This window comes from Saccostrea echinata, unplaced genomic scaffold (assembly GCF_033153115.1).
Source record: "Saccostrea echinata isolate AGI-Se365-2 ecotype Australia unplaced genomic scaffold, CSIRO_AGI_Sech_v1 ptg000009l, whole genome shotgun sequence".
NCBI lineage: Eukaryota > Metazoa > Mollusca > Bivalvia > Ostreida > Ostreidae > Saccostrea > Saccostrea echinata.
This window is the reverse complement of record NW_026889758.1, coordinates 28,671,193-28,684,268: the sequence shown is the minus strand read 5'-3', so window position 1 is coordinate 28,684,268 and position 13,076 is coordinate 28,671,193. Positions and strand designations below refer to the sequence as shown.

The 13,076-nt window shown below is 34.5% G+C and overlaps 1 protein-coding gene across 1 annotated transcript in view; it reads left to right on the top strand.

The window, feature by feature from the left end:
• The window catches only part of LOC133182163 (signal-induced proliferation-associated 1-like protein 2), a 32,517-nt gene extending 22,532 nt beyond the window's left edge, over positions 1-9,985 (top strand). Inside the window, exons 18-27 of the mRNA XM_061316898.1 lie at positions 309-352; positions 2,585-2,625; positions 2,874-3,234; positions 3,852-3,993; positions 4,471-4,627; positions 4,977-5,155; positions 5,579-5,754; positions 6,395-6,533; positions 6,644-6,737; positions 8,772-9,985. Coding sequence (XP_061172882.1) covers positions 309-352; positions 2,585-2,625; positions 2,874-3,234; positions 3,852-3,993; positions 4,471-4,627; positions 4,977-5,155; positions 5,579-5,754; positions 6,395-6,533; positions 6,644-6,737; positions 8,772-8,915 — 1,477 coding nt within the window. The 3' untranslated portion in view covers positions 8,916-9,985. The remainder of the gene's footprint in view (positions 1-308; positions 353-2,584; positions 2,626-2,873; positions 3,235-3,851; positions 3,994-4,470; positions 4,628-4,976; positions 5,156-5,578; positions 5,755-6,394; positions 6,534-6,643; positions 6,738-8,771) is intronic.
• The last annotated feature ends 3,091 nt before the right edge of the window (positions 9,986-13,076 follow it).

Sequence of the window (13,076 nt, the reverse complement as noted above, 5' to 3'; positions counted from 1 at the left end):
ACTACCAGTATCTTAGTGGAGGTAAGACACACTTAGGTCAGATGATGGGAAACATGAGAGGTCAGGGTCCAGAGACAGTGGGGACTACCAGTAACTTAGTGGAGGTAAGACACACTTAGGTCAGACGATGGGAAACATGAGAGGTCAGGGTCCAGGGACAGTGGGGACTACCAGTATCTTAGTGGAGGTAAGACACACTTAGGTCAGACGATGGGAAACATGAGAGGTCAGGGTCCAGGGACAGTGGGGACTACAGTATCTTAGTGGAGGTAAGACACACTTAGGTCAGATGATGGGAAACGTGAGAGGTCAGGGTCCAGGGACAGTGGGGACTACCAGTATCTTAGTGGAGGTAAGAAAATATAGAAAACTCAGGGATACTAGTTAAGAACATTTTATGAGCTCAGTAAAGAGGCTAAATCTGAGATTGGAATAAAACAACTGTGGGTAAGTTGATATTATTTTTTTGTATTATTATTATTGAATTAGTCAAAGTATCATATTACATGTGTATGAAAAGTGATATAGAACACACTGTATGGATTTCTGCATTCACTTGTATAGTAGGATTTATTACCTTTTGTGCAAAATTAGTTTGCAGATCATCTAAAAATTATCTTGTAAACTTATTCATTTGCTTAACATTCTGATTTTAAATGTACGGTACATTAAAGGTTGCTTTTCCAAATGTACCATCATTTATGACCCCATGACCTTGACCTTGAAGTTTGTCCTACTTCTCAAAAATTTTAACTTTGGTTATAACTTTTGAATAAAGAAGACAGAGCATTCATTTTTGACATGTGCATTACCTGTAACAAGACTTTTCCGGACATGCTTTGATTTTTGACCCCATATCCTCATCTTGAAGTTTGACCTTGAATATTTTCAAAAATTTTAACATTAGTGATAACTTTTGAATGACAGAAGATGAGACGTTCTTATTTGACAAATGCATCATCTGTGACAAGAAGTTTGAATGTGCTTTGATATTTGACCATGTGACCTTAACCTTCATGTTTGACCTACTTTTCAAAAACTATATCCATTGCTTCTAACTTTTGAAGGAGAGAAGAAAGGACATTCATATTTGACGTGTGCTTTACCTGTGAGAAGACCTTTCCAAATGCACTATGATTTTTAACCCCATGACCTTGACCTAGAAGTTTGACCTACTTATCAAAAATTTTAATATTGCTAGTAACTTTTGAATGGCAGAAGAAGGGCATTTATTTTCAATGCATTACTTGTTTTTTGACCTTGTGACTTTGACCTTTAAGTTTAATCTTACAGTCCTTTTCAATAAGGCAATTACAATATGCCATAGATAATGCATTCCAAATCACTAAGATAACAAATTCAGGGGACCACAATTCTTTATTCTTGTTTCTCTTTAACCTTTGAGCAGGAAATTTAAATGGCTCAGATTAAATTTGTAATTATTATTCATAGAAGTTGCTCAAAGTTAAACCTTACTGTGTATTAATTTATTAAAAACTTGATCTGCTGCATGATTTGAGTGGAAACACATGTTGGTTATTAATGTACAGTGTGTTCTAAAATTGTTGATGTATTTTAAGACACAAGAACAGAAGCAGGGATAAATGTTTCAGACCTGCCCTGGAAATTTATGATGTCGAAAATTACTGTTAAATGGATAGAAAATTCAAAGCTTTTACATTTTTTCCCCTTTAATTGAAAACTCTTGTTTATATTTATGTAGAAAGTTTCTTTACCTTATGGTAATAAATGTTCCAATTCATTGAGCTATTTTAAGTCAGGTCATGGTTGTGTGTGAAATTTCTTGATTTCTTCTTTGATTGATGAGGTGTAATTAATTAAGTTCCATATATCAAGTGTACCGGTACATCTATGAAGAGCACTGAAATACAGTATTCTGGTTTGTGTGTACATGTATTTCAAGGTTTATATATTAGTTAAGGTAATGTAATTATGTGAACCAGTGATCACATTCTAATTTTAAGTTTATTAAGTTTATTTTATTTGTTTGCGAGTTTTTCAAGTCAGTAAAATTTTTGGCTGACAGTATATATCAAGTGTTTGTAAGAAAGTGTATTTATAAAGCTGTCTGCTTGAGTCTTAGTTAGAGGATTTGTAATGTGCCAAATGCTGAGTTGGTTAATCAAGGATAATAACATTTCTAACATTGTTTTTGATAAGATGCTAACTTTAACGAAACTTTACTTGTGATAATTCTCTGGATTAGATTATGTACAGAAGAACAGGTAGTTTGGGAAGAAGTTTCATCAAGCAGTCCTTCAGTCTGTTTTCTTACAGCTTGTGTAAAGATTGTTTCAAAATCAAGTTTTATGTTATCATGAAAATACTGTTAGAAGCAGTCTATTTTTTTAAGTTGCTGTGGAGTGTTATGCTGGTAGTAGATTCATATCTGCAGCATTCCAATTAGGGACCTTGGTCATTAACACTGTGGTATTTTGTCTATGCATAATTTGCATGTGCTATGTAAATATGCCATTTTAAAAGAATGTGTGAAATTAATTATGTTTACTGTATTGCTATGAAAACATGTTGAATTGATATAGCTATACCATTACTTTTACAGCTCCCAGACCTTGGTCTAGCACTCGTGCCACATACAATCAGGTAAGTTATGTGTAGTGTTGAGTGATAAATGGCTTCTGAAACAGATGGCCTAAATACTTGACTGGTAAATAACCAAAATATTTCCAACAGGTTTAGCTCTACATGCAGGTTTTGACAGTAATTAAGACAAATAGGATCTATTGTCAAGGATTCTAAATTTATTGAAGTCACTGTGTGAACTGTTGTGCTAAGTTTGAAAAATACTTTCGCACTGAAGCAATATGGTTTGACCTTTGTCCATATTACAGATAAGGAGGCAGGATCCCACAAATTCCAGTGGTGACTCGGGCTCCTATGGCAATACTCTTCATATGTCAGAAAGTGTTCCAGCAAGCATGTCCTCTTTACAGTCCAGTAACTTTACACGGAAATACTCAGGCCCAGGGGGGGATTACTCTGCTGTGCAGCATGGCAATATATCACTGGAATTAATGAAACAGACCCAGAACTCTAAGTATTTATTGAGTCAGGAGTCTGGTGTGAGGAGTACTAATTCTAGTGTGAATCTTAGTGACACTTCATTCTCCAGCGGATCATCTCATAACTCGGGAGCAGTGCCGGGACAGCGGGGTTACAATGACCCAAGTTACCACAGCAGCAGCTCTAGGGGTAATATTATTCTACTTCAAAAGAAATCTTAATAGATTTGTTAAAGAAAGATGAGGTCAGATCATTTGGAATGATCATCCCCCTTGGCTAAAGTCTCTGTCCATGCATTGATCATTATATTATTTTTAGATTAATTGACAATTTGTAAAGAGGACATTGACATTCCAGGGTATAGTATATTGATTGTTTTTTTTATCCATATGAACACCTGATCATTCCCCAGTTTGTCCTATCAGCAAAATATCTATTCAATGTAAATAGGGAGAACTTTTCCTTTCTATTACGGTACATATGAATAAGTCCCCAATGTAATCTTTGGATGAGAAGCATGCTCATATAATTCAGGGATCCAAGAAAAGTAGAAAATAAGAGCATCTTCAGTTGAATGCTGAAGTTTTTGTTATTTTCAAAGACAAAATATTAAGACATGACTCATGCTGTAAGAAAGTAATTGTATTTCAAAAATTTCAAACTTTTTAAGTGGAGGATCTGAGGAAGTTGTAGAATTGGCAAGAGCATCAGGGACATATTGCTTTATAATGAACAGCTAAGTTTAAAAAAATATATGGTTGTGTTTGATGAAATTTTATAAATTTTTTGTGTATTTGTTATTATAGATGATTTAACAAATGTTGGTAAGAAGAGAGCAGATCCTACCTCAGCGAACAGCAAAGGTCGGCCCAGTGGTCACAGGAGGACCCACCTGTCAGAGGTGTCCCCACTCAGCAGTGAAAATGGCAGCCCAAGATCTTCTCAAAAGTATGTCAACTTTTAGTAAAGCACAATTCACTGACAAACAAGCAGAATTAATAAAAAAAATTTCATGCCAGGTAAAGTTTATTCTTGGTAAATTGGCACTGACCAGGCATGTAGTAATAATGCATGTTTTTATCTAGAAGATAGCAACAAATATCAGGATTTTTTGACATAGAACAAAAACACTTCTATTTTTAACATCTGAATATTTGCACCAAACAGCCAGTTCTGCTTCAGTCAATGATGCTAACTATTTGTATACATGTATGTATCACAGATTTAAATACTAGTACACCTGATTACCTACTTGATATATTTTTAAATCAAGATATGGGGATTCAATTCCAATTTGAAAATGAATCAAATTTACTCAAGTTAGAAGCATTCTGAATGTCCCATTTGTGTTTCAAAGTGAATCCAAAAGAAACATAAATGCAATATTGCAAACTAAAACAGTATTTTTTAAATGTGAATCTTTAGGAACCTGAGTGGAATGTCATCAGAGGAATCCTTGAATACCCGCCTCCGTCCAGGTGTGAATGGTAAACACTCCAAGACACAGTCCAATGAACTTCAAGAGGACCTCAAACGCTTGATTGACATGGACCTCAAAAACAGTGACCTCAGAGGAATACTGGTAAGAAACAATACACGTAGGAAGCTTTTTACTTAGTATGAGTTACTGCATTTGTTTTAAGACTGTGAGGATAAGTGAGTAACATTTTGATGTTGATGTAATTTTTTTTAGTGCTGTAAGAAGGAAGTTTCTGACAAGCAAGATATTAGTTAGTCACCTTCATTACACACTCTGCCTTATCAGCTTGATATATATACATATAACGATAAAGGTGGATGATACAGCCTCATGGGTTATTAAAAAAAGCTCATATCATTAAATGTTTTATCATCACTGTGTTATTCCAGTCTCTTACAGTGATAAGCTATTATGATATAACACATTATTTGATGATGTGAATAAATTTAAGCAGGGCAGCTCTATAGAAAGACCTTCTTTTCCACTGAAGAGAACCATGTCTGATGAAAGCCTCCACAGTCAGAAGGGTGCCACCATATCCCCCTCCCGAGATGCCATTGTGGCCGACCTCATTTTCTCCACAGCCCCTCCTGTCCCTGCACTACCTAAGGAGGTGCTGGGAGATGCAAGGTATTTTTAATTAATAAACCTAAGTGACCCAGTGTTTAAAAAAAGAATGTTGAGCAATTTATAAAGAGGAAATCATTTGTATCTGATATCCCCAGTCTTTTATATTTCTCCCACATAGGGAGTTTCTTTTCAAGCTTGGAAGTGTAACAGAAAAGGAATACATACCGGATACTTAGCATACACTTTTTAATCATTGATGCTGAATTTTAAAAAAATCAATGATGTGTTTTGTGGACAGATACTGGAATAAGGATATGTAATTTCATATGTAGGTTAGAATTTCTCCAGTAGACTAGTTGGATATTTATTAAAGTGAAATTTTTCATCAGAAGTTCCTCATTGAATAATGTAAATTTTGTTGTGCCTAATACTGATTTGTTTTTAAATATATACTCCTTTTGACTTGTGATCTTGATATTTCAGGTTGTCTCCTCGTGCCATGTTGGACAGCGCTATGGCAGCCAAAGCACGACAGGTATTGAGTCGAAATGCTGCAGCTGCTCAACCCAGAACCCAACAGAACCCTGTTCCTCTCCCAGAGTCAGCCGCCAGCTTAGACTGGTCAAACCTGGTCAATGTAGCCACAAAGGCCATAGAAAGTAAGTGAAGTTTCAGCACATTGATAGATCTTGCTAGTATTCAATTTCCTTCAGAAACTTATATTAGCCTTGTCCTATAATGGAATTCAGAATTGCGGAAAAGGTGAGTTTTAAAGCTCTTAATTTAATTACTAGACATGGATATCTTAATTTTCCAATGTTCCACATAGTCAGTCAAGTGCAACATTCATTCCTTGGTTGATTCAGTGCAAGCTTTTAGATCACTTTGACATGATCCATTAGATATCTGCTTAACAGTGAATTATAGGTCTGCATCACTGATGTCTCAGGTGTGCTGTCTGATACAGAAAGTACTCAATAAAATAATCAATGACAGGTAAACTCTGTAAAGTGTGTGTAGGATCATGTCTGCTAGAAGAGGTAAGGCCCTTATTAGTGTACTTAAAATTATTTTTGCTGTGTGTGTGATTTTTTTTAGTTTAACAATGTGAAATGTGATGTTCTTGTGGGGAAAAAACTAAATGATAAAGACCTTTTTTTATTTTTCTTTATCATTTATATGTAGACAGTACAAAAGTGCATCCTCAGTGCAGGCAAAATCAATGTTTATAAAATTGTCGTCACATTTATTGTGCATGAGTTCTTTATTTAGCAAGACATCTCTTTTTCTGGGTTTAAGGTACAGATGGCTCCAAGTCCAGGAGTTCTTCTGCTAGAGATCCAAAGGACAGAGCTCTCCCTCCCGAACCTGGTAAATCTGGGGTCAAAAAACCAAGCAACAGCTACACCACAAAACCCCCAACAAACCAGCCACAGGGGTAAGCCTAATCAATAATGTTAGAAAACTAATGCATGTTTTAAAGAAAGTGTGACATAAAGAGAGAGAAGAATGTACTATACATGATTGACCTTGCCCTTGTATTGACAGAAGTTCAGTGTGGAGGTCTGCCGTATCCAACCCACAGCAGAGAATTCAGGAGCTGGAGATCAAAGTAGAGCAGTTAGAAATGGACCTTGATAAGGTAACAATCCCTGTTAATACAGTAAAAGACAAATTCCTAGGGACAATAGGAGTTGCTTTGTTGAATCTCTAATTCAAAATATTTGTAATTCATTATATCCATAATTTATTATATCCAGTCAAATATTCATTATTTTCTAGAACTGAAAAGAAAAAAATAAAAGTTTTGTGTAAACATGAATTTTGAAATATTTTATGTTCAATATTTTAATTATTTAGTTGTATTTTTCAAGTAATGACGAAGGTCATTTTGCACGCACTTGCATGAATGTGCGTTCGCATGTGAGGAGTGAAATGACAGATACAATTGGAAAAGCTTTAACCTTCCTATTTTTTGATAATATGCTTTGAACCATATTATATAAATGTATATTAGTGGTGTAGACAAGATGAGATGGCTGAATTAGCAACAGGTCGGGTACACTACCTTTTATGGAATGCACTTTTCAACACGTGACTATGTTTTCATCAAACCCATTCCCCAATCAATTGAATGAATCGCAAAGCATGATGGATTACTACATGTTTACGATTCAACAGCGACATGTGGTTTTTGTCGGTCTACTACTTAATATTTGATTTGTCACCGGAAAAACTAAACAATTTCTTTTTACTTTATAAGGCTGAAATTGAAAAATTATATTCGAAAGACACTGTTCCATGCTCACATTTAATACTGGAGTTGTTTTAGATGATTAATAGTTGCTTCAAATACCGGACAAACGCTTTGACGTTTGAATGTACATAAAAACATTTTGATGATATTGAGGAGTGAAATAATAATTGAGCACATTATACAGCTGTCTAAACTATGTACATGTATATCACGTGAAAAAAACACACTCGCTGCTCTATCGACACAGTCGCACCAATGTCTCTTAGAACAGTAGTTTACGCCATTGTATTACAAGTTGATATAAGGCTTCATAAAGAAAATTTTGTAAATGTGAGCATAGAAATGAAAGATTATACATCATTTTCAATATTTCTTTCATTAGTATCAAAAAAGAATTGAAAATGACTTTCCAAGGGACAATTAAATTTCCTCTTTATTCTCAATACACCTGAGTTTGCATTGATACCTATAGTAGCCCACAATGCATTGCAACTCATTCAACAGTTGGTTAAGTAAACAGATAGCTAATTTAGCATGCAAATTTATGCTGATGTCAGAAAATCTAGTGGTCTCAACCTGAGCAAGAAAGCATGCGCATGCACGTGTGCTTTGCTCTGATTGACTGACACAAAAAATCTCAACAATCTTCTTGTTTTTTGACAAAATACTTTGAAATTTAAAACATAGTCATACATAAGGAGGTTCTACATTATTATCATGTATATGAGATATTGTGAAAATGTGCCCATGCAAGTGTGCTGCAATTTGATTGGCTTAAACTTAAATTGCTGTAACTTTCTTAGTTTTCAACAAAACAGGATGAAATTTAGAATACAGATAGGTATAATGGGTTCCTACATTGTGCTACTATCAAAATTGAATGCAAGAACATGCATGCACGCGTGCTGGATTCTGATTGGCTAATACTTATATGGCTGTATCTCTCATAGTTTTCAATAAATATGTTTGAGAGTTCTAACATATAGATATTTATTGTGAGTCTCTTTACGGGGAAGACGTGAAATATCTAGAAAACATGGGCATGTGCATGCTCTGAAATCCGATTGGCTAGTGCTCAGTGGACTATACCGGCGTCGTTTTTCGATTAAATACTTCTGAAAATAAAGTAGATTTATTACACAAAAGAATTGCTTAGTTTAATGAAGCTTGTAGGCAATGGGACCCATAATGGAGTGGTGAAGTGTTCAGGGAACATCTGTAACAGTTCCCATTACAATTAGCCCTAGTTCATGTTGAATTTTGACTTGAAAAAAGGAAAATGAATTGTTGAAGTTTTAATTCACCTAGATACCAGTATTCATACATGATTAACCATTTTGCCAGATGAAATTGTATTTCATAAAGTCACATCTTTGCTTTTTCAACTATTCATGATATGGCATTCATTATATTAATCAGGAGAGGAAAGAGAATGCTGATCTGGAGGCAGAAGTGGAGTCGCTAAGACGAGACAATATCCGCCTTCAGGAGGAATCACAGACTGCTGCCGCACAGCTCCGCAAATTTACCGAGTGGTTTTTCCAAACGATAGACAGACAGTAGAAATTACTCCATGTAAAGGGGGATAACTCAACAAAAATGATAGAGACATTCTTCAGTGATATCCTAATGTGATAGAAATTTTGAATTTATGAAATCCATGACTGTTTATAATGCTAAATACGGTATTTTGATCAAAAATATGTCTGAAATAAAGTATTACAGGACGTGTTCATGCAGATCATGTTGAATCCCATAAGCTGGGTATAATATTTTGGTGAATTAACTGTGAATTTTCATTGATAACATGATCCTGTTATATTTATTATTTGTATATATGAAAAACAATACACTTCATCTTGATTACTTGTTTACTGAAAGCATTGCAGATAAATACTCATACTGTTGTATATAAAATTATTTGTAAAAATCATTTATCAGAATATATCACAAATTTCATGTTGGAAGAAAAACATTATTTCAGTTCATTCATGGTTGTGCACTGAAAGTGATATTGTATTGTTTACTAACAATATTTTTTTTTTTCATTCAGAGTGAGCAAAACACACGATCGAATCTGTAAGTGTGTAGACTCGGTAAAATCTTACTCGATACACAGTGAACAATGTGTTATGTTTCATTCTGATGCATCACAAATCATTTATATTAATTTGTTTGAAAATAAGATTCAGAATAGCATTATTTTTCATCATTAATAGAAAATATTTCTTTATGTGTAAGAAATTTAGTGTGTTAAGTTTATTAAAATTAAAAGTTATGCCATGTACATTGATTTTAAGCATAAACTCTATTATGTCAGAGTAAGAACAATACTACTGTACATCCTTGACCTTGCACATACATATTGTATGTGTACATTATCTAGTCAGCTGTTGGTTAGGAATCCATTGTGTACATCTTTATATGATTATTGTTTATGTATATAACCAGTTTTGTGATGCTCTCCATACACCATTCCATGTCAGTATAAGTGGCCTTCCAGATTGTACAACCAATTCTTGTGCATTATAGCCATATATTTATTTCATTTTAACATTATATATGTATTTTGTCTTATTTTGTATATAATGTATATGTTTACCACTGAAGAAAATACATTATCGATAACCATGGTTTTTTTTTTTTATTTGAAAGGATATGCAGAACATTTCTCAGAGATGGCTCAATTGATTAACTTGAAAATTTCAGGGAAGATATATCTTTATCTGAACCTTATCACTTAAATACCCTTTGACATGACTTCAAACTTGGAACATAGATAGATGACATTGAGAAGGAGTGTACGCCACCAAATTTTTTTTACCTTGACCTATTTATAAGGTCAAACTTTTACATCCAAATAGAGTCCAGGCCATAACTTGAGATCCCTGAAGGAGGGATGCATGCCACCAAAATTTTGACCTTGATCCAATTTATAAGGTCAAGGTCAATCTTTTACATCAAAATAGAGTCCAGGCCATGACCTGAGAACCCTTTGATATTAGGATTTCAAACTTGGAACATCATAAGAAAACATTAATACAAGATGCACTGCACCAAAATTTTGACCTTGATCCCTTTCTTCATCAAGGTCAAATTGAGTAAACACAAACCCTTTCACATTTAGACTTCAAACTTGGAACATGTAGAGGTGGTATAACTTGCGAACTTTTTGACATTAGGATTTGAAACTTGGAACCAGGAAAGACAGTAGCAAGACTAAATGCACTGCATCAAAATATTTGACTGTTACCTTCATTTAAGGTCAAATTAAGAAAAACATGACCAGACCATAATTTAAGATCCTTTTGAAGTGAAGACTTGAAATTTTCTACAGAGATTGAGGAATTTAATCTGAGATGCACTGCATTATTATATTTGACCCTGATCATATTATTGCACTTGTTAATGTCGGTAAAGCAGGGGAGACATGCTTTTTTTTGTTTAAAAAAAAAACAATACCCACTAGTTTCCCTTTGATATTCACCTATGATAGTTAATCACAATAAATACTGAAAATAATAAATAAATAAATTTGAATAAATGAATTATGGTATACTAGAATTTTTAATGTATATTACAAAAAGTACATAGTTTTTAATGGCCAGGTAGACCTACTCTGCATGATGATAGTGACAAATGGGAGTGTATTAGGACTGGCAAGTGCGAACAGAATTTATTTTTCTTCTTTATGATTACGACATTAACTATTCTGTTCATCCCTGATCATCCTCTTTCTCATGTGTTTGGGCAGCATATCTTCATCTATCAGTAGATTATTTAACAGTCAAACCTTGTTATCTCGAACTTGATGGGACCGAGAAAAAACTTCGAGATATCTGATGGTTTGAAATATTGAGGGTAAAATACTTAAAGAAAAAGTGCTTGGGACTTCCAAATGACTTCAACATATCCAAGGTATTCGAGATATCCATGTTTGAGCTACCATAGTTCAACTGTATATTATACTTCTATGGAACATTAATTGTGTTGTATGACAGTGCACTCAGGTGACCAGTAAGGCCCTTAGGCCTCTTTTACAAATATGCTTAACATAACATGCCAAAAGTTTATATCCACAATTAGTTAAGACCTGCATCAAGATGGAGGTGTAAGTATACATTTTTTTCCAAAAATTTTGTGTCTTTAGAAATTTGATAATGTAATACATCACTCTAACAAGCAAGACTAGGCACAAAGAAATATTGTACTTTACAAACCACCAAAGAATGTCGCTAAGATTAGATGTTTAATTCCCCCGACTTGAAAAAAAGAGGGCATATTGCTTTAAAACTGTAAGCAAGTGTTGTTCGCTCAATATCTTGAGAACTCTTTGCTTGACAAACATCAAACTTGGTACACTGGTACCCCCCCCCCCCCCAAAAAAAGTAGATGACCCCTATTGTCTTTTAAGGTCACAAGGTCAAAGTTCAAGGGTTGAAATACTCAAGACTTAGGAAAATATTGTCCATTCAATATCTTGAGACTCTGGTATGACAGACATCAAGCTTGGTACATTGGATCCCCTTAAGGAGTAGATTTAATTGCTATTGGGTCAAACTGCATAGGCAGATATTGATGACTCAACCATGAACCAATTATTATTTGTGACATCTTTTATTTGTGATTTGTAAATTTGAAATCCATCCATGATGATTAATTTCCGCCAGTGAGAAGAGGTCCTACACAAAAATAAAATAAAAAAGTAATGGTTTGCAGCTAGAATTATTCTTGAGTAAAAGAAGATCACATAACTCACGGATATTTTTCGCACTCAAGTAATAGTTGTATAGTATCTTAAGAACCCTTTTCTTGACAGAAATCAAATTTGGTACTCTGGTACCCCTTTAGGAGTAGATGACCACTGAAGATTTTGAGATCACAAGGTCAAAGGTTAAGGTCTAACTACTTTAGACATACAAACCTGGCAATCATTATGATTTTAGCATAATGTTTTGTCTAAAATTATGCCATTACACTTTCAATAATAAAATTATGACTTTGTTAAATCAGTATCTTGAGAACCATTTGCTTGACACATTAACATCAAATTTGGAGCACTGGTTCCCTCTAAGAAGCAAATATCCATAATGCTATTGAAGTCTGACAGAGACCAAACTTGGTATTATGTGAAAGCAAATTGCCCATAATGATGTTGAGTTCTGGTAGAGATCAAACTTGGTATTTTGTTTGCCCCTTGATTGTTTTCACTCTCATTACAGACAGAGATTGGGACCTGAGACGTCAGATTAATGCTATCTTAAGAAATCTTTTTTAATCTGGGGCATCAAGCAGTTAGACTGTTGGCATGATTGTAATAAGCATTGAGCTCTCTTCTAAATTTTGAATTTCAAATCCCCAGGGCCAGAGGTTCAGGATTTAAGATTGGGGCCTTAATGATCATATAGTGAAAATGCATGAATTATTTTAAAATCTTCTTCTCTCCCCTTGTATGTTGAGCAGAGAAACTACATGTAGGTGCATGGTTATAATGAGCAATAATGCCTCTTCCAAAATTGTGGAATTGGTGGCTCCAGAGTCAGGGGTTCTGATGGAGGGGCTCTGTTGATAATACAGTGAATAATATGTATTTCTTCTTCTCAGCCTCTTTGGTATTGAGCAAAGACACTAAGTGCATAAGTATAATGAGCAAGGGTTCCTCTTCAATAATTGTGAATTTCATGGCCCCTGGGTCAGGGGTTCTGGTGTAAGGACAGGACTCTA